The following is an 18,775-nucleotide window of genomic DNA, read 5'->3' as shown; positions in this document are numbered from 1 at the left end:
GCCGCGATAGTGAGAGGCCCGCGCACCGCGATGAAGAGTGGCCCCCGCTTGCCGCAACTAGAGAAAGCCCTCGCACAGAAACGAAGACCCAACACAGCCAAAAAAAAAAAAAAAAAAAAAAGCCCACTGCAGGAAGCCATCCCAGGGAGGCCACCGTGAAGGGGCCACAGTTCCCCCCACCATGTGACAGTGACCAGGGAGGATGCCCAACAACGAGGGCTGGGTCCACAGTGAGCAGGCTGCAGCAGGCTGTGAAGCCTTGGGGCCCTGGGGGGGGAGACAGCTGCTCCAACCACAGGGGTGGGCCCGTGGGAGGGTGGGTGCCATGCGCACAGAACACGAGAAGTGGCCGAGGCTCAGGGGTAACGCGGGCGGTGTCTCCGAGCCTGCCTGGGCCGGCCCCAACCCCACGCGCAGTACAGCCTCTTGCCTCTTCCCCTGCACAGGCAGCTTCCACCCCCGTCCAGGAACACTCCCGTGGCATCCTCAGTGCCCGGCACAGTGGCCAGCACACAGGAGCTAAGCTGCTGCCCTGGCGCCTTCTCCTTGGACAGAAGAGCTAACTTGCAGCTGCCCGTGGGGCTGCCCATCAGTGAGGGAGCCTGGGACGGGTCTGGGGTTTGCAGATCGGAGAGCAGGATCCTGGGAGACGTAAGGTCCCCCAACAGGCGCTGGCACGTGTGGGCGGTGAGTGGGACAGGAACTCAGGAGATGCTAGAGCAAGCTGTGGGTGCCCAAGCCGCGAGCTTGTAAAGAAAGCCGTGGTCAGAACCCCACAGGGCGCAGTGGGCAGAAGGGATCAAGGAAGACCTGGATGGATGAGGAGACAGGACTGGACCACGTGGGGCAGTGAAGGGTCGGGTGGATGGGGTAAAGTGAGGCGGACTCCTGACCCACCTACAGCCCCCTCAGCCTGTGAGTGCCAGTTGGCCACGGACCCCAGCCTCCGGCTCTTCAGCAGAGCCTCCTGCAGCTGCCTGGCCACCTGAGAGGAAACGATCCCATCTCCGTTCACCCAGCCTTCCCTGTCCACACACCGTCCAGTCCTCACCCCGCCATCCAGTGACGGGGAGGGACTGGCCCCAGGCCACACAGCAGACAGGCAGCAGAGGCAGAATCTAGCCTGGGCTGGCTCACCGTGGCTGGGGTTAGGGCATACTCCCCCTGCAGACCCACCCTCCGTGGAGACCAGGGAGAGAGGCCCAGGTGGGTGAGGACAGGGGAGGCGGCACTGCTGTAAATACCGAGCCCTGGGCAAGCAAGTCACACACCTGCTCCCCAGGTGACCGCCCCTGCTGCTGCCCAGTTTGCGTGTCTGGGTAGTGGAGCGCCACACCCAAGGGCAGCAAGAGCCAGGAGGCAGGAAGCCTTGGTCTTCTCACAAAGGGCTCCTGAGACACACCAGGATTAATGGCTGCAGTCACGCAGGCCGCGCTGCAGACAGCAGCCAGGGATCAGAGGTGAACAACTTGCTTAAGACCGCACTGCAGGACCAGGGCAGGCCAGGACCTGCTTGGGAGAGCCACGGCAAGGTGCCAGGGGCTGCCGGCAGGGGGCCGTGTCCGGGAGAGACCCTGGGCCCACAGAGGTGGCTTCACCTCTCTCCTTCCTCCTGGATCCCTTGCATGCCAGCCCCTCGCCTGGCCTGGGCCCTCTCTCCTGGCTGAAGCTTGGGGCCACAAGGAGCTTCTGGAGACATGTGACCCAGGAAATCCCCAACCCTGGCATGCAGCATCTTCCTCCCTTCCCAGCCTCCTCCTGATGTGCTGCCCAAGCTTCCCAGGCTGTTGAACACCTGCCTTCGACATCACAACGCAGCCTCCTCCAAGAGGCTTCCACTGGTCTCCCGTCTCTGCCACTAGCTTCTCAAGAGCCGTTTGCTAGGCACCTGCTCTGAGCTGAGGGCTGGGGATAAAGCCCAGAAGAGGACACTCGGCCCTGAGGCTGCTCCGTGCCGCACTGTTTGTGACAACAGAAAAGGGGGGCTGGGATGTCCTTCCCCATGAGTGGCCCAAACGTAGGTTCTGGAGTCTGAGACACCCTTGTGGCCACTTGGAGTCTGGGCAAGTTACCTCTCCCTCTGCAGGTCAGGCCTAGTCACAGCTCTGAGCTCACAGGGTCACAGCCAACCTGCCACCAGCGCAGAGCTGAGCAAACAGTGGGCTCAGGAATGGGACCTCCAGTCACTGGGATGACCAGACAACCTTTAAAGATGCCATATCAGCGATGGGGAGAGACGAGACACCATGTGGAAAAAATCGTGGGTCCAACACTACATGATCCCTCCCCCCACCTTTTTATTTTTTTTAAAGGAAGTGACTTCGATTATATACACAGAAAAGAGTAAGAAAAATAGCACTGGTAACATTGGTAACTTTGTCATTTTTTTGTTTTGTTCCTGTTTTTTTTCTGTTTTCTACAATGAATGTAATACTTGTGAAATAAGGTAAAAAATAAGATATGTTTCTTCAAAGACACATCTCCTGCCCTCAGAAAGCTTACAACCTGGCGGGGATCCCACGTTCTGCGTGCCTGTCCCTCTCCTGCAGGTTCCTTGAAGGGGCGAGGGGTTATCAGCCTCCCAGGCCACAGGGCTTGATATTCATGTGACAAAACTGGTGAAGAGCCCTGAAAGAACCAAAGGCTTAAGCCAGGACCCTCAGCGCCTTGGTCCAGCCTCAAGACGTGGTGATGGCCACTGGAGGAGAGACTCCAGACGTCCAGTCTGCAGGCAGAAAGCGCCGGCACCATGTCCCTGGAGGGAGGGAAGCTCCGAGGTCCAGTGGGTCCCAGAGGCCCAAGGCTGGAGGAGCCTCTCACTGAGAGGCACAAACAAGAGGCCCCCCAGATGCGCCACAGCTCCTGCCCAGCAAACGCCAATGACCCTGCAGGAAGACAGAAGCAGGACCCTCGGTTCTGCCCTGGCGGTGACTTCCTGTCTGCCCGGAAGGTGAGTAATGTCCACTCCCCCCCCGCCCGCCGCACCCCTTCTGGAGGCCAGGCCTCACATCTTCCGCTCAGGAAGAGGCAGAGCAAGAGGCCTGGTGAAGCCCATCGAGGGGAAGTGGAAGGAGAGGGCCCTGGCCTGGCCACGCATCTGACATCCAGCAGCCTGCTGGCTCACCTGCCCGGCCTGGGCCCTCTTTCACTTATTCATTTAACAGACACTCGCCCTCACTTGCTCTGTGCCAGGTGCTATGCTAGGCACCAGGGAACTGGCTCTCAGGGTGCTTAGTCGGTATCTGGGGAAGAGACGGTCATCAAACAGATAATCCCACTGACGGGGCATAACTACAGATGGATGTGCCGTTTGGTCCTAAGTCAATGCCAGACCACCGTGTCTCTGGACAGAGTCTCAACAGTTGGCTTCTTCCAACTGTCCTCCTCTCCACCCCCAAAATGCAGCTCCTGGGTGTTTTTCCAGGCACCTATGATGAGACGAGGGCTCTGTGTGGACTCAAAAGAAAGCCCAAAGCCTCCGCTGGGGCTTAGTGGCGGGTCTGGAGGGGACCTGGCTGTACGTGGACCGCAGGCGGTGGTGGGAACAGCCTGGATCACTCAGCCCTGGATCACGACTCAGAGAAGGTAGTGCTCTGAGTTTGGGGGGGGGCAGTCTCCTCTGGTTCCCAGGCTCCCGTGCCCACCTTCTGGGGAACCTCACACACGACCTCGACGCCTGCCAAAGAGGACAGAGGAGGGGAGCAGCCTTGGCAACCACCCCTCCCGACTCTGGCCAGATCACCCAAGTTCTCTCACTGATCAACAGTTCCCTCCCCTGAGACGGGACAAGAGCCCTGTGCTCACCCACAGCAGCTCCAGCCGCCAATGAGGAAGCACCATGGGGTTCCCTGGCCAAAGCACCCGATGCTGTGATTTCAAGAAGCCAGGAACGGGGGCTTCCCTGGTGGCGCAGTGGTTGAGAGTCCGTCTGCCGATGCAGGGGACACGGGTTCGTGCCCCAGTCTGGGAAGATCCCACATGCCGCGGAGCAGTTGGGCCCGTGAGCCATGGCCGCTGAGCCTGCGCGTCCGGAGCCTGTGCTCCGCAACGTGAGAGGCCACAGCAGTGAGAGGCCCGTGTATCGCCAAAAAAAAAAAGAAGCCAGGAACGGGACCCGTGAAAGAGACCTGTGAAGTGAGGCCTCGCAGGCAGTGGCAGAGGCTCAGCGACAAAAGCACAGCCGTGTTTGTGTGGTGGCGAGCACACTCCCACAGCTGCTGAATCTCAGACAAGCTCCCAGGAGTGAGAACTGGCCTGATTCATTCCTGGTCTCAGCCATGGGACCTGCCCTGCCAAGGCCCAGCCCTTATCTGCCTTTGCTAAAATTTGAAAAAGGGGGAGGAGGAGGTGTTGGAGGAAGAGGAGGGCCCCAACACATCCACCAACAGGTGTGAATCTGTGCAAACTGCCTGGTTTCTTGAAATGCTCTGGCTGTATCCCTGACCAGCAGGGGTGGGATGATGCTCCCTGGCACGGCCTTGGGAGTCCCCACACTTTCTGGCTAAAGGAAAAGACCCAGGTGCTCAGACTGGGGGGTATCCTCAGGAACAAAGAACCCGACTTGGCGGGGGCAGACCTCTATCCCCTCTGGATGGTGTGCTCGGGGGTAGGTCTCAATAAATGTTTGTTCCTTTATTCATTCAGGCAACAAACATTCAGCAGGCCCCTATGACGTGCCAGGCATGCAGCCAGAGTCACCGGGGACAGAGCAGAGAGCAAGATCCACGTGGTCTGCCCCTTGCAGAGCTCACAGTGGGGGCCTCAGACCGAGGACCCCAGGTGGAGGACCGAGGGCCAGAGACCGAGCACCAAGCCATGCTGGGGGTCGGAGGCGCTGGGGAGGCTTCTGGATGAAGGCACATGAGCAGGGAGTGGAGACCACGGAGGGCTGTGCCTGGGTGCACACAGAGCCCCTGCTTGGCCTGTCCCTGCCCAGCCCTTCTTTAACGACAGGGGACATGAGAACACCCTGAAGCCCCCAACGGTCTGCCACCGATTCACTGATGGGAGCGGGATCTCAGCTCATGTCTACACTGCAGGCACCTTCAGAGGGAGGGCTGGAGGGCTGGCGAAGGACTCCAGGCCGGGTCTGCGCCCAGCTTTGGGAGCCCACTGGTCTGGACAGACACGGGAGTCACCACCAGATCTAGGACCAGAAGGGCAGCAGAGACCAAGCCAGCCGGTCTCTCAAAGCCTGCGACCCCCTGCACTGGGTCTGGGTCGGCCTCTGGCCAGCACATCAACCCACAGCCTCCAGACACAGCCTCTGATGAAATAATTAAATCGATGGTATCGTGGTCAACACCATCCTCCCTGTCTCCAGCTCTGGCTGCCTGCCCTCATAAACACCCTCGTCCTGTCAGCAGGCCAGCCTGCCCTGGCCCCAGCACCCAGTCAGGAGGGACCTGGGCGGCTGGAGGGGTGGGGGACACGTGTGACGACACACACCCGGGTTGGCGCCCCCACCTGGCTCCTGCGGGACCGGCTGCGGGACACACTGACCCCATGAGCCTCCGTGGCTGAGGAAGCCCTGTAAAACCCCACAGAAACACTCCCTTCTGCTACCTGATCCTGGAGGCCCCCCAGATCACCACATCTCCCTGGAAAGTGTCTCTGACAGAGCTGAGACACCCCCCCACCCCGCCCCCCACCAAAGGGTGGTTGTAAGCAACAATAACACGAGTTTTTTGAGAATGAGTTGGGGGACTATGGCCCCCATTCAGTCCTACTACTCTGGGGTTTTTAAAAATAAATGCTCTGGATCCTTCCTGGGAAGGTGTAACCGACAGCCTTGGGCTGAGCTTTGCTGGTGTGGCCCTTGGTGTGACCTTTGGCTGTGGCCCTCAATCAGCTCAGATGAGGCGGGAGGTCAGCTGCTGGACACGTCCGGGCCCCAGAGCCCCCCGACAGCATGCGCTGCCCCCGCCCCGCTCCCCACCCGCGGGAACGCTGGAGCTGGAAGGCGGTATCGGTCTGGGAGGCTCGCAGCACGAGGGGGTCGTGCTGACCTCATGCGGCGTCAAGGGACAAAAGCCTTTTCTTTCCCAGCAGCCTCGAACCCCACTCCTCACAGAACCACACCCTGGGCTCCCCAGCCCCAGGCGCAGCCACCCCAGCGGCCTCCTCTGGGCTGGGTCTCCTCCCAGACAAAGCCGGATTCAGGCCTGGGAGGGCTGTGGGGAGGCAGGCACGCGGGTTCCGCCATGGAGACGAACTTTGACCCAAACTGCAAGGCTCCTACCCCTTATTTACTCTTTAAGGCTAACCCGTTTCACAGAGTTAACATTACACCCCTTTTTAACCCTGCACCTCCCGCCCACATTCCAGGCCCCAACCTTCGACCCCTCCTAATTGCAGCTCTACACCCCAGTTCTCTCCAGCTCATCCCCCGCCCCCAAGCACCTCCTCTGGGAGAGCAGAGGACGCTGTGACTACAGGTGCCACCCCACGCCCACAACTGCGTCTAACTGAGGCAGGCACCGGAGTCCCAGAGACCAGCCCCGGGGCTCAGCGTGGGAGCGCCAGAGTGGACCTCTGGGGTTTGACTCTGACCCCAGCACTCCCACCCCAAGAAAGGAGCCTGTGTTCCAAAGGAGGCAAGAGAAGGCTGGCTGGCAGGCCCTGGCGGGTGACGGGGGCCAGGGTCGGGGCAGAGTCTGGACAGCTCCCCACCAGACCACCTCTCAACCCAAGGGGCTGGGCACACACGTGGACAAGCGCACTGCCTGCTCGCTCACCAGAGGAAAGGCAGGGACCCTGGTCCTGTAGCCTCCCATCCAGGCCACAGAAGCCCAGCTCTTGTTTTCATTACTGGGCAGCTGGACTGCTCCGGGTCAGGCACGCTGTTAACCTTCCCAGACCTGAACTGTGATAACTTCGAAATCCATATCCCACCAGCCCGTGAGCATCAGAGCGAACAGGCAGGACACCATCAGGCTGCCAATCCCCGAAGAGCTCTGAGCCCTTCACCTTTGGGAGGAACAACTGTTCTCCCCGGAACTAGGGGCTGGGGCAGTGGGGCCTGTGGAGACGCTGAGAACACCAGGGGCAGCTGTCAGCCTGGGCCCAGCCGCCCCCAAAGGCTCCAGCCCAGATTCTACCCCTGCCCCCCCTACCCCCCCCAGGGATTCCTAGGACCCTGCAGGCGGGGACACAGCCCCTCCCCCACCAGCCACAAAGGGACACTCACCGTCCTCTTGGCTGTGGAGGTTCTGCGGGCTCCGCATCCTCTCCTCCTGGCTGGGACTCAGGCTGGAGGCCAGGTGTGGGTCAGCTGACATCCATGTGGAGTCGTTCATATCAAAATCTTCACTGCTCACAGAAGTTTCATCCTGATCAGGGACAAAGAAGGTGGGCGTTCAACAGGGACGGGCTCTCTGCAGCCCCTCGGCAGCATTCTGGGTGAACCCCAGGGCCCGTGGGCGTTTGGAGGTGCCCCCAAAGGCCGTAGGGCGCCCCCAAACCTTGCAGTGGGGGCTGGGTTGCTCCCCCTACCCTCCCATGGAAGTGGCTCAGGCTCTGGTTCCTGTCGGAAGCCGGAGCTGAGGGCCGGCGCTGTCTGTAATTGAAGACAATTACGAGGTTTCGCATCCTGTAGGGGCGGATCGCAGGGCCTGGCTCTTACCCCTGTGAGCCAAGGCTGAAGCAAATGCTGTAAACAAGGGCCACTGCTCCCCACTCCCTGCCCACAGCCCGGGGACGAGGGCTCACTCCACGCAGGGCCAGGCGAGCAGAAGTGGGCAGCAGGACACGCCGGGCACCACCGAGGCCAGGCTGATCGCGCCCACCACGCCTGCTTCCCGACTCCCGTGGAGCATGCATGGAATTCCTTTCTCCCACTCCCCCAGCCCAGAGGACATTTCTGTCTTCCTCCTTCCTAACCTTTGCTGTGCTTCAAAGATATGCTCTTGGGCGGCTTCCAGAGCTGAAAAGGCCAGCCCCAGAAGTATAGAGAAGGAAGGGGGTGGGGCAGGCGAGGGTTTGGAGCAGACCGCAAAGGGGGTTCGGCTCAAGGGCCTGGGGGGCCGCCAGGGCCTTCCAAACAGCCGGAGGGCCTGCTGGAGAGGACCACGCCTGCCTCCTCTCCCCTCGCTGGCTTCAGTGAGCCCTTGGCCAGTCATCCGGGAACCCCCGGGGCGGGGCCCCTTCAACCCAGCCCTCCAGTGGGAAGGGACCCCACCTCCTCCTGGCCCAGCCTCTTTCAGGGGCAGCAAGCAACTGTGTTTGGGAGCTGGCTGTAAAACGCAAGAAAGATGACCCAGCGGCTCCCACACCCTGGAGCTCCGGCTTTGCCCCTTCCCCTCCCCCAGCAAGATACAATGGCCTCTGTGGGCCCCCAGTAAGGACCTCTGGCACAGCACTACCCCCCAAAGGCCTCCCTCCAGGGGCCCCTCACAGAGGTCTCTTTTACAGCGAGCAAACACACTTTGGTTTGAACTTTCTTCTGCTGCTGTCCGAGGCAGACACATCTGCTCTCCAAGTGCTAGGGAACCAGCGTGGATTATCCTCACTCCCTCCCCGCACCAGCCGGGCTGGCAGGGAGTTTCCTGGAATTTACAGCTTCTGTGCAGCACGAGTGTGCACCCTCTGCGGCTGAATCAGGAGGACTCAAGCCGGGCCAGAACGCCAGCTCCGCCCAGCTCAGGGGTCCCCACGCAGCACGCCCAGAGCCTCAGGGAACGGGGACCACATGTGCTCTGGTGCCCTCTCCCCACACACGCACGCACGCACTCTGCTTCTCTCCCACAGGCCGCCCTGCTCCTCATACACAAGCACGCTCACTCACACACACACTCACACTGTGTTCTCACACCCGGAGGGAGAGACACACGTTCAAAAGGTTCTCTCTGCACAAAGGGCAACACGACTCTCCCTACGCTAACAGGACAGGACCCAGAGTGAGGGGTGGCGGGCAGGTGGGGAGAAGGACCCTTGGAGGGGTAGGGCCATACACGTTCTGGGAGCCAGGAACTGGGCCATCCTCGCCTGGGGCCCTAGCTCCTTCCTGGCTGCCCAGGGGTCACTGTGCTCAGGGTATAACCTGAAGTCCCTGCTGAAGCAGGAAGGCCCTCTCCTGGCTCCTGGGTATTGTCGAAACACTCACGGTTTAAAGGACCAAGTATTCTGTTCACAGCTGGGAGTAACACCTATTCAAAATGCTCCGTCCATTTCCTCAACAAGTATTTACTGAACACCTACTGTGTACCCAACACCTTTCTAGATGCTGGAAAATTCAGCTGTGGACAACTCCTGGCCTTCCTGGTGCTCACTGTCCAGTGGGGGAGATGGACAATCAGCAGAAAAACTCATGATATCAGGGGCGATGAGGGCTACAAAATAAAGTAGAATAAGAGGGGAGAGGGACCTGCAGGATTGTGTTTGCCAGGGTGGCCAAGAAGAGCCTCACTGGTCAGGGGCCAATCAGAGCAGAGGCCTGCAGAAGTGAGGGAGGCTGCTGGGGGGAGGGGTCCACGTGGGGAGTGCACCACGCACCAGCACATGCTGGTGGGTTCCAGCAAGCAGCCCGGAGGCCACGGTGGCCAGGGGATGGGTGAGCGGTGGGCAGTGGAGCCATACGGGGGAGCCATAAGGGGCACTTAATCTTGGGCAACCATCTTCAGCTCAGAGAAAGGAGTGTTCCACTAAACACACAGGTTCTCACTGAGAAACAAGAAAAAGTCAGAACTGCTGGGTGCAGCGCTGAAGGCTCCCACATTCTAGCCCCACTTGGCAAGCGTTTAAAACAGCAGCAACAGAAGCCAATGTTTATCAGGTGCCAAGTGCACCACAGGCCCACTGGGTAGGTGTAGTTATCATCCCCATTCTACAGATGAGGAAGCTGAGGCTCCAAGGGGTGAAGGCACCTGCCCAAGGTCACGAGCTAACAAGTGGCAGAGCCACAGGTGGGCAGTCCTGAAGGCCCAGATGCACCCTTCCTTCCTGCCCCTCACCTGGAACGCCTGCACTGCCTCGGTGCCCCACAACCCGAACTCCAAACGCACGTCCGTCCCCCTGGCTCCATCAACTCCAGCTCAGTCTCCATCGTTCCTTTCCTTACACCCTCTGCCTGCCTGTACCATCAGCCCTGGCACTCAGGCAGGCACAGAACTCAGCTGCAGCAGGCAGCACAGTGGCTCTCTGCCCTCTCTTTCCCCAAGAAAACCTTAAGTCCTCCCAAGAGCGGGGACCAGGCTCTATGCTCTCTGGACAAGGCCAGCAAGACCAGTCAAATTGGCTGAACTGCCTGGCATGATACCGGTGTTTAATGAGGACGCGGCAACGGTTTGACAATCAGGGACTTGGACCCACTGAACACAGTTCCTGAATGGAGACCATATGAAACCTGGACCCTGGCTGCTGCCATGCAGCATCCCCCTCCTGCAGCTGCCAGGCGCCCCCATGCAGAGCCTCAGGTTTCTCTGGCTCAGATCACTTAACTATCCACCAAAATGGCACCCCCTCCACTTCTCCCTGCCCTGACAGGTCAAACTGGGCAGAGGTGGGCTGAATTTTACATTGAGTTACAATCACCCGATAACGAAGAGCACCCAGTGCCCACACATGAGGGGCTCTGCGGCAGGGGTGTCATGAGATTTCCTCGCAACAGCCCCATAGAGAAAGCAGGCACCCGTGTCAGGCCTATCTCCAGATCTGGTGCCCGCCCCTTGGAGACCCGCCTCAGCTGCCCAAGGGCACCGTAGCTAGTGGCAGAGCTGGGATCTGAACCCAGGCAGTCTGTGCCCATAGCCCACATCACAGTCCACCACACCGAGGGGCCCCCTCACCACACTTCCTCCCTTCAATCCAAAGAATCAGATTCCTTAACAACAAAGTGCCTCAGGACGAGACCCAAAGGAAACTCCATGGGAGACGAAGCTATATTTACACCCATACCCACACCCAGCTCACTCTCGTCAATGAGTCGACGCACACTTATGGAGCATCTACTATGTGCTGGTGTTATGTTAGGGGCATCAAGACTGTGGCAGGGCTCCTTTCCTCCAGGGCCCTGTCATTTAGGGAAGGACAGAGAAAAATTCTGACCCACTTGTAAGCGCAGAGAGAGAAGGGGGCTGGGGAACCCTCTCTCCAGTTATCTACTGACCATCAAGTTCTCCCCAGCAAGTGTTCCTACAGCCCCCAGGGTTCTGCCACATGAACCCCTGTTTTGTGGGGGATGGTTCTAGCTAAACTTCTGACACCACTGATACAGCAATCTTTTAAGTGAGAAATCAAACTTATTAAACCTAACTTAAAAAACCGCCAAACTCTTAAATTCCGATCAAAATTAGCTCCCACACCCTCACTTCCAGGGCTGACCTGGGAGAGAAGGCTTCCCAAGCCCCCTTTGCCACCCACCTGCTACAGCAGAGCTCCCAGCTGCAGAGGGCAGACTGTAACCTCACCGGCTCACACTGAGCCCAGGCTCCAGGAGCACCCCAATTACCCAGGCAATTACCAGTACACAGTTCAGAGCCCATCGACGATGAGCAGAGGGGGCACAGCCGGGCCTGAGGGACCTGCGGGAGATGCCAGCGCAGGCTATGAGGGGCCGGGCCCGGAGGTCACAAGTCCGGCACTTCTTGCTTTTCCCTCTGGAATCTCAAGGGAACTCAGCCTACTAATTTCTCTTTCTTTAAACAAACTTCAGTGAAACTTACATTAAAAAATAAGAGTGTGTACAATCCATTACTTCCAGGTCCCCTCTCCCTAGACCCCACGTGACTGGCCAGCCAGGACCCCCGGCTCCTCTCACCTCTACCTTCGGACACCCTGAAGCCTGCAGCCTTGCCCACCTGTTGAGAAAAGTGCATCACTTATTAGGCACCAAAGGACCTGAGCCATTTGCGGGTCACGGGGCGATCAGGTCAAATGCCCTTCTGAAAAGGGAACATAAGAGTTGGGGCGGGGAGAGGGGGCAGGCAGACAGCACCCAGACAGCCCCTGGGACACACCCCAATCTGGCAGCCCTGACTCTGGGCAGGAGGGGAGCCGACCAAACCCTCCCTGCTCTTATCTGTGGTCCAAAATTCACGGGCAGGTTCAGTTTCTCTCCACCCAGGTTCTGAGGCCCTTCCTCCTCTGCAAGCAATAGCACCAAGCGCTGCTCAGCCCAGGAGGAGGAGAAAATGGGAGACCAGAGGGGAAATGGTGGAAACGCGCCTGTATCCATGGCGTGTAACCAGGGGCAGGTGCTATCAGTAACCTGATTATTTTACAACTGGGGTCACTTTCTCGGGAACTGGGTTCCTGGTGCCTCTGAAGTTGAGCCATTTGCATCCTCCAGGACAGGGATCCTGGGCTTTGCCTCCACAACATTTTCCAGGCCTTTCCTCAGAGCTGTAACTCTATCTCTACCACTTGCTTTGAGAGAGAAAAGGAGGAGGATTTGCTGTGAATTTAGTGCAGTTGTGAGCCGTAAGCCCTGACCAGGAGCCTTCTTGAGTGTGTGTTTCTGAGGAGGGGTGGAAGGCAGGCATGGGCCAGGCAGGAAACAGAGACCCTCTCTGTCCAGCCCTTGGGGTCTGTTTGATGAGAGGCTGAAGCTCCTGCCAGAACAACCACCAGGCTCAAGGCAGTTGCCCTGGCACCGGCTCTAACCCAAGCAGGCGGGCACCAAGATGGAGAAAGTGAGCACCTCCTTCTGGAACACCTGCAGGCCCCTTCCAGGACCTGGAAATTCTTCAGTGCGAGGCAATTCCCCCCCTTGTCTCCATGTCAGCGAGCATTACACACACAGCCTTCTGAGCATGCCAAGGAGGTACTGAACCGCATTTGACCCCAACTTAACCACTTCAGTTCATCAGATGGCTTATTAATGGAAGACGAAAACCCTCCAGGATCCAAGGCAACAAGGGTTCAAATCCCTGCTGGGAAGGAACAGCACAAATGAAATCGGAGGGTGGTCGGAGCCACAGCTCCTGGGAGCTGCGGGGTCCCAAGGCTGTTGCTCATGCTCCATCCCAAGCCCACCTGGCCACCAGGGGAGAAGGCCAGCCTCCCGGGGACACTCCCGCACAATTCCACTCCTTCCTGCCAGCATACCTCCTTTGCTTCCTAGTCATACAAGCATACAGGCTCATCTGGGAAATGGGAAGTGGGGAGGGCTGATACAGCTAATCACCTAGCACATTCTAGGTACTCCCTCTCCCTCTCTCTCTCTCTCTCTCTCTCTCTCTCACACACACACACACACACACACACACACACACACACACTCAAAGTCTGTCAGAAACATGTTCGCATCTACACAGGGACGCTCTGTTGTCTTTGCTGTCGTGGGTGCCTGGATGCTGGGGTGAGCATTTTCAACACCTTCCTACTAGTGTATTGAGTGTAAAATGGGCTTTTGTTTCCCAAGCAAAGGCAACTGGCTGTTTTCCCAGCACTCCTCACCACGAGGGCCTCACTGATACCCCAGGCCCTGCCTTGAACAGGGGTCTCTTTAAAAGGGAGGCTAGAGAGATGAGCTTCAGTAGACAGGGTTCTTCCAGCCAAAAAGAGGGCTGGAGAGAAATCACTCTGCACTAATCCCCTGCAGGAGTTTCCTTCCAAGAAAAGGGCCCAGACAAGACAAAAAAGTTCTTGAGCAACTCAGGGGCAGTTCAGCTCCACATGGCCCCAGGGTGACTGAGGCCACGTCAGTTTCCCCAAATCAGCCTTTCCAGCTGGGAGGAAGGCCCTGGATGTTCTGCTCCCGCTGCTCCTCAGCAAGGTGCTGAATGGGGTCTCGGCACCCAGCCATGGTGCAAGGGTGTGGGAGGAGGTGCCGTCTCAAACCCTGACTCTCCAGAACAAGCCCACCTTGAGATGGGATTAAATTAAGCTTGATATTATTCATTCACGGACACATTGAGGCCCTAATGGTTTTCCAATATAGGGGTAATTTACTACCTGGGGGCTAAACTACCACTGGGGCCTGGGCCCTAAATGGGTCTTTCTCCCAGAATGACCTGAAATCCAGAAGCAGGGGGCAAGGCAAGAAAGGGCCCCTGGTCAGGACTCTCTCCTGAGGAGCTGTGAGAGCCCCACAGCCCTCTCCCCATGCCCCCCACCTCGTAGGACAGGGGCCCAGGCTGGGGTTTCCAGCTGATTCTGGGATAAGTAGGGCTTTATCTCAAGGGAGGATCTATTTCAAGCCACAATCCTTCTCAGAAAGAGGAGGAAATCACAGAGTCCAAACACCATTTCAGGTGAAATCAGGAGGTTATTAATCTCCCCTCAGAGCAGACAGAAAGAAAAATCAATGTTTTAGAGGGGGGAAAAAAGGTTCCATTTGAATTAATGGGTTTGTGGCTTCTCCATTGATCAGCGCCTCTTCACACTTTCTTTTTGTGCTTTTGTGCTCTTGGGGAGGAGGGAGGAAGAAGGGAATGGGGAGGAGGGGGGTGGGCCTGCCGATAAGGAAAAGGACGCTCTAACCTTAACCTTTCTCCAGGAATAATGCTAATTAGCGAGGCTTAGCGAGAACTTCCCCCAGGAAGCGCGGCCCGCTAGGGACGACCGGACTCGGGCAAACGCAGCTCCAGGTGGGATTGGGGGGTGGGGAGGGGGGTCACTTCTGAACCTGAGCTGCTGGAATAAGAGCGCGAATGGCACTCCCTCACCCCGCCGCCGGAAAAAGTGTCCAGCCTTGGAGAAGCGGAGAGCGGCGGACGGAGGTGTAAATCCAACTTAACCCGGGCGCGCGCCCTCACTCTGGCCAGCTGCCCCCGCCCCATGTGCCCCCGTCAGTAAGGAATGCCCCCTCTGACAGGGGCCGCCGACGCCTCCAGCTTCCGCTCCGACCGAACACTTGCCAGGGGCCTCAGGTCCGCTCCGGGGAGGGGCGGGGGCCTGCCGAAGTGGGCTCAACTCTGCAAACCTCGTCTCAACTCCCCGCGCCGAGGCAGGGAGCCCCTCCCTGCCACTCTACGCTTCCCGTCCTCACATCTCCAAACAGTCCACTTCCCTTCTCGCTGCGGCCGCAGTGGCGGCAACCCAAGCCTGACCCCCACCCCGCCGCCTGCGAACGCCTTCCTCACCGGGACGCGGTGCCGAGCCCGCTGCAAACCGTGTGGCCGCAGCACAATACCGCGGCGCGGCGCACACAATCACCGCCCCCCAGGACCGGCGGCGCGCACGGCCCGGGAGTGGGGTGCGCCCGGCGGCCCCAGGCACTCGGGGCCGGGCACACCTCTCGAGCACCCCGCAGCCCCCAGAGTGCAGGCTTCACGGCCCCCACCCCATTCGGTCACACTCACCCGCCCCCCTCCCCAGCCCACTCCGCCTAGGGCGCAGCCGCTTCCGCGCGCCCCCCTCCTCAGCCCCGGCGCAGGAAGCTCCCCCGCGTCCCCCTCCCAGGAACCCCCCCAGCTTCCCGCCCCCCTAACCGCAGCTCAACGGCCGGCGGCAGCGGCGAGAGAAGGGGGGCGGCGGCCGGGGGCCCGGAAACGGCCCGATCGCGGGGATCCGGGCCGGACTCCGTACCTGGGCGGGAGGCGAGGCGGAGACAGACGGTCGGGCTCGGCGAGTGAGCGGGGCGGGCGGCGGTGACAGCCCTACAGCTCCAGCTGCTGCTGCTGCTGCCGCCGCGGCCGCCCGGGGAGAGGGACTGGCACCGCCGCGGCGCGTCACTGCCCGGCCCGGGGGCGGGGGTGGCCAGGGGGAGGGCCCAGGCGAGCGGCGGCGGCGGCGGCAGCGGCGGCGGCGCCGCGGCCGGGAGGGAGGAAGGGGGAGGGGGGCACCGGGCACGGGGAGGCGGGGGAGGGGGGCGGGACCCGGCACGGGGCGGGGGCCGGGGGGAGGGGAGCACTGAGAGGGCGCACGCTGGGAGAGTAGGAGGGGCAGCAGGAGGAGGAGGTGGAGGGGCGGGCGGGAGGAGTGGGCACTGGGGGAGGGGGAGAGAGGAAAAGGAGGCACCCAGAGAGAGGAGAAAGGAGGGAGAGGCGGGGGGTGGGGAGAGGAGGAGGAAGGAGCGGGTGCTGGGCCAGGTACGGGGGGAGGGATGAGGGCGCGCTGGACGCGCCGCCGTGCGCTCGGTGGGGAGAGCTCTCTTAAGGGGGAAGCGCTTGGAGGAAGATTCTTGCCGGGGTCTGAGCCCGGGAAAGAAGGCGGTGGGGTCTGTGCCCGCCCCTTGCTCGCAGAGGACTCAGTCTTCGAGTCCGGGGTGGGGGTTGGGGGGCGCCCGGTAGGCTCTTCGCGTTCAGACCAGAAGAGGAGACACTTGGCCCAAAGAAAGTGACTCGGGCACCATTAGGAACTGCCGGCACCCTGGGGCCTTCGGAAAGCCCTCGACCCCTGCGCGTCTTCTGGTTCCCCGGGGACTTGGGTCCTCGCTGGGCGGGGCTGCTGGGCCAGAGGGCTGGGCCCCCCGGCGGTCAGAGCGAGACCCAGCTCTGGGAAAGACAGGCACGTGGTCGGCTCTGGGCCGCCCCCCCCCCACGCTGGGCCCCCCCCTTGTCTCGATCAAGTTCAAGCTCGGGCTCCTCGGCTTGCTGCCCATTCGCTGCCCCCTCCCCTCCCCCTCCTCTATTCCGCACCATCTCGCCTCTTCACTCTTCCTTTGTCTCTTTCCCACCACTTAGTTTACACCCTCCCCTGCTCCCCTTCTTCCCACTGGCGGGCGCCGAAGAGTCCGGCTGCGCTCACCTGTCAGACCCAAACATTTCAACCATCTCCAGCGCCCGCCGCTGGCCTGCTCCCGGCTCTCTCCCCGCCCCACCTCCCGCCGGACATGGTGCTCCTCTAGACCACACAGTTCGGGCTCCTTAAGACGCACAAGATACAGTTGTAAAGTAATAGGATAACATCAAGAAATGCTGCTCCATCCCAGACCCGGGCGCGCACTGTCCACAGACACAGAATCGCAGTAGGGGAAGGACCCACGCGGATCAGAGACGCAGTGCTCCGCGCAGACAGACCTCATCCACCTGGGGTGCAGGAGAAGACCGCACCGGGCGTCGCGGGGGTGGGGGACCCTGGACCTCTGAGCAGTCTCAGACTCAGCCTGAAACATAACACGCTCGTACCCCGACAGCAGAGTTAGACCCCGACAGAGAAGATGGGTCAGGGCGGATTCTCCCCTCCCCAAATCCACACCCTCCAACAGATCAGCCTTCAGAAAAATCTTGTGCTTTAACGGGGATGGAGAGCTGCCCTCGTGGAATTCTGTGAGGAAATGGCCAAAAAACAAAACAAAACAAACCAGTAACGATCCCACCACCTGGTTCCTCTGGTCGCATCCGAAGAGGAGGGGCAATTTCTACTGACTTTACGCTACAATTCATTCACAGTGAAACCAGCAAAGAAGAGAAAACGAGACAGCCACCGCGATTGTTTGCAATTTTGAAACAGACTGCCTTTAACCCTCCAACTTTTTTTCTGTAAAAAGCCTTTTTCTTTCTTCCACTGAAAGCTTTGCATTGTGAACAATCCGAGGTAAACAAGGCTCCCTCTACAGGTACGAGTTGGAAATACAACACCGCAGGTTCAGGGCTCAGTATTCACTCATTAGAAAAATAAAAAGATGACAACACATCAGATTAACAGCACACCGACTTCCTTCTGCACACGCTAAAGAGTTTACTGTCAATATAAAACTCACACTTTGTTTTTAAAAGAGGCTCTAAGCATGTTACTCATTAGCACCTTTTATCCCTAAAATCAAATATGTTTTCAAACCAATTCACTCTTCCCACTTTTCTCTATGAGATCTTTACTTCTCATCCTCTGTGGTGGGGGACAGTTTGGAAACTTCATTGTCTGAACGTCCACACACCAATAATGATTTTTAGAATTAATTAGTGGCCACGAATCTTCAGTTCATACAGGGAAATGTGGGTGTTTCCAACATGGGAACTGTCCTTCCTCACTCTGAAAATGAGATAGTTCAGGCCCAGGATTTCCCATCTCTTCCCACCACATTTCTAGAGACCTCTGACTTCTCCTGGCCTGAGTCACTATTTCACAGCGGTGGTGGACATCTGGGCTTGAAATATAAAGCCAGATCCAGCTGACGTTCAAAGGTGGAATTGAACCCAGATAAGCCACCTCTTCTCTGACTAATAAGAGAAAGAGCTAGTACGCCAGGAGGGCAGAGCAGTGATTTTCTCTAGGCATGAAATGTGAACTCATTTACCATCCCTGAGATAAAACAGCCCCAGCCTCACTCGATACACAGGAAGCGGTTGGGAGCCCTGGAGAAGCCTGGCTATTTAGTAGCACGGCAAATTAGGTGAGTTTTCATGTGTGCTGAAGCCTGCAGAAATCTCCCGGCTCCTTAATTCCTGCAGGAGCTGCCACTCCTTGAGTAACCTTGTGTAGGTTGCTCTCTGTGTCTTTGCACATCTCCTTAAAGTGGCCACAGCATGGGTCCCAACAAAGAATGGCATAACCTAGTTTCTTGACCACTCATTCTCCCAGTGATGTGTCTCTTCTTCCAGCCCCAGTCTGGTGGGAGACCATGACAGAAAAGGGCTGCTCTGGTCTGCTTAAGGGGGCGGTACTGCCTTCATGTCCCCTCCAGGCTCTGCAAACAGTGGGTGCCTTTGTAAATGGCAAAATTGGCAGGGCATTTGCTCTGTGGAGCTTCTTAAGCAGCAAACCCCTCCAGGCGGATTCCCATATGAAATGAGCACGCTCCGTGAGCAGGGACCTGGCCTTGGGAACCAGAGGTTGTGATTAGGAATAACAGGATCTTAGAGTGACCAGAACAGATGCTATTCAAGCATCTCAAAGCATTAAAAAAAAAAAAAATTATCCCTACAAATTACTTATTAATGATAAAAGGCACATG

The 18,775-nt window shown here is 58.8% G+C and overlaps 1 protein-coding gene across 2 annotated transcripts in view; it reads right to left on the bottom strand.

The window, feature by feature from the left end:
* NOL4L (nucleolar protein 4 like) overlaps positions 1-18,775 on the bottom strand; it is a 130,786-nt gene that overhangs the window by 22,516 nt on the left and 89,495 nt on the right. Inside the window, exons 1-2 of one of the 2 annotated variants that reach the window (XM_060120281.1) lie at positions 15,469-15,547; positions 7,190-7,331 (exon numbers count right to left, since the gene is read on the bottom strand). In XM_060120281.1, coding sequence (XP_059976264.1) covers positions 7,190-7,298 — 109 coding nt within the window. In that variant the 5' untranslated portion in view covers positions 7,299-7,331; positions 15,469-15,547. Of the gene's footprint in view, positions 1-7,189; positions 7,332-15,468; positions 15,548-18,775 lie in introns of those variants that run through there. The other variant, XM_060120280.1, reaches the window with a different exon arrangement.

Source organism: Mesoplodon densirostris, chromosome 16, assembly GCF_025265405.1.
Source record: "Mesoplodon densirostris isolate mMesDen1 chromosome 16, mMesDen1 primary haplotype, whole genome shotgun sequence".
Taxonomy (NCBI): Eukaryota; Metazoa; Chordata; class Mammalia; order Artiodactyla; family Ziphiidae; genus Mesoplodon; species Mesoplodon densirostris.
Note: the sequence above shows the minus strand (reverse complement) of the source record. Positions and strands in the feature narration are given on the sequence as shown.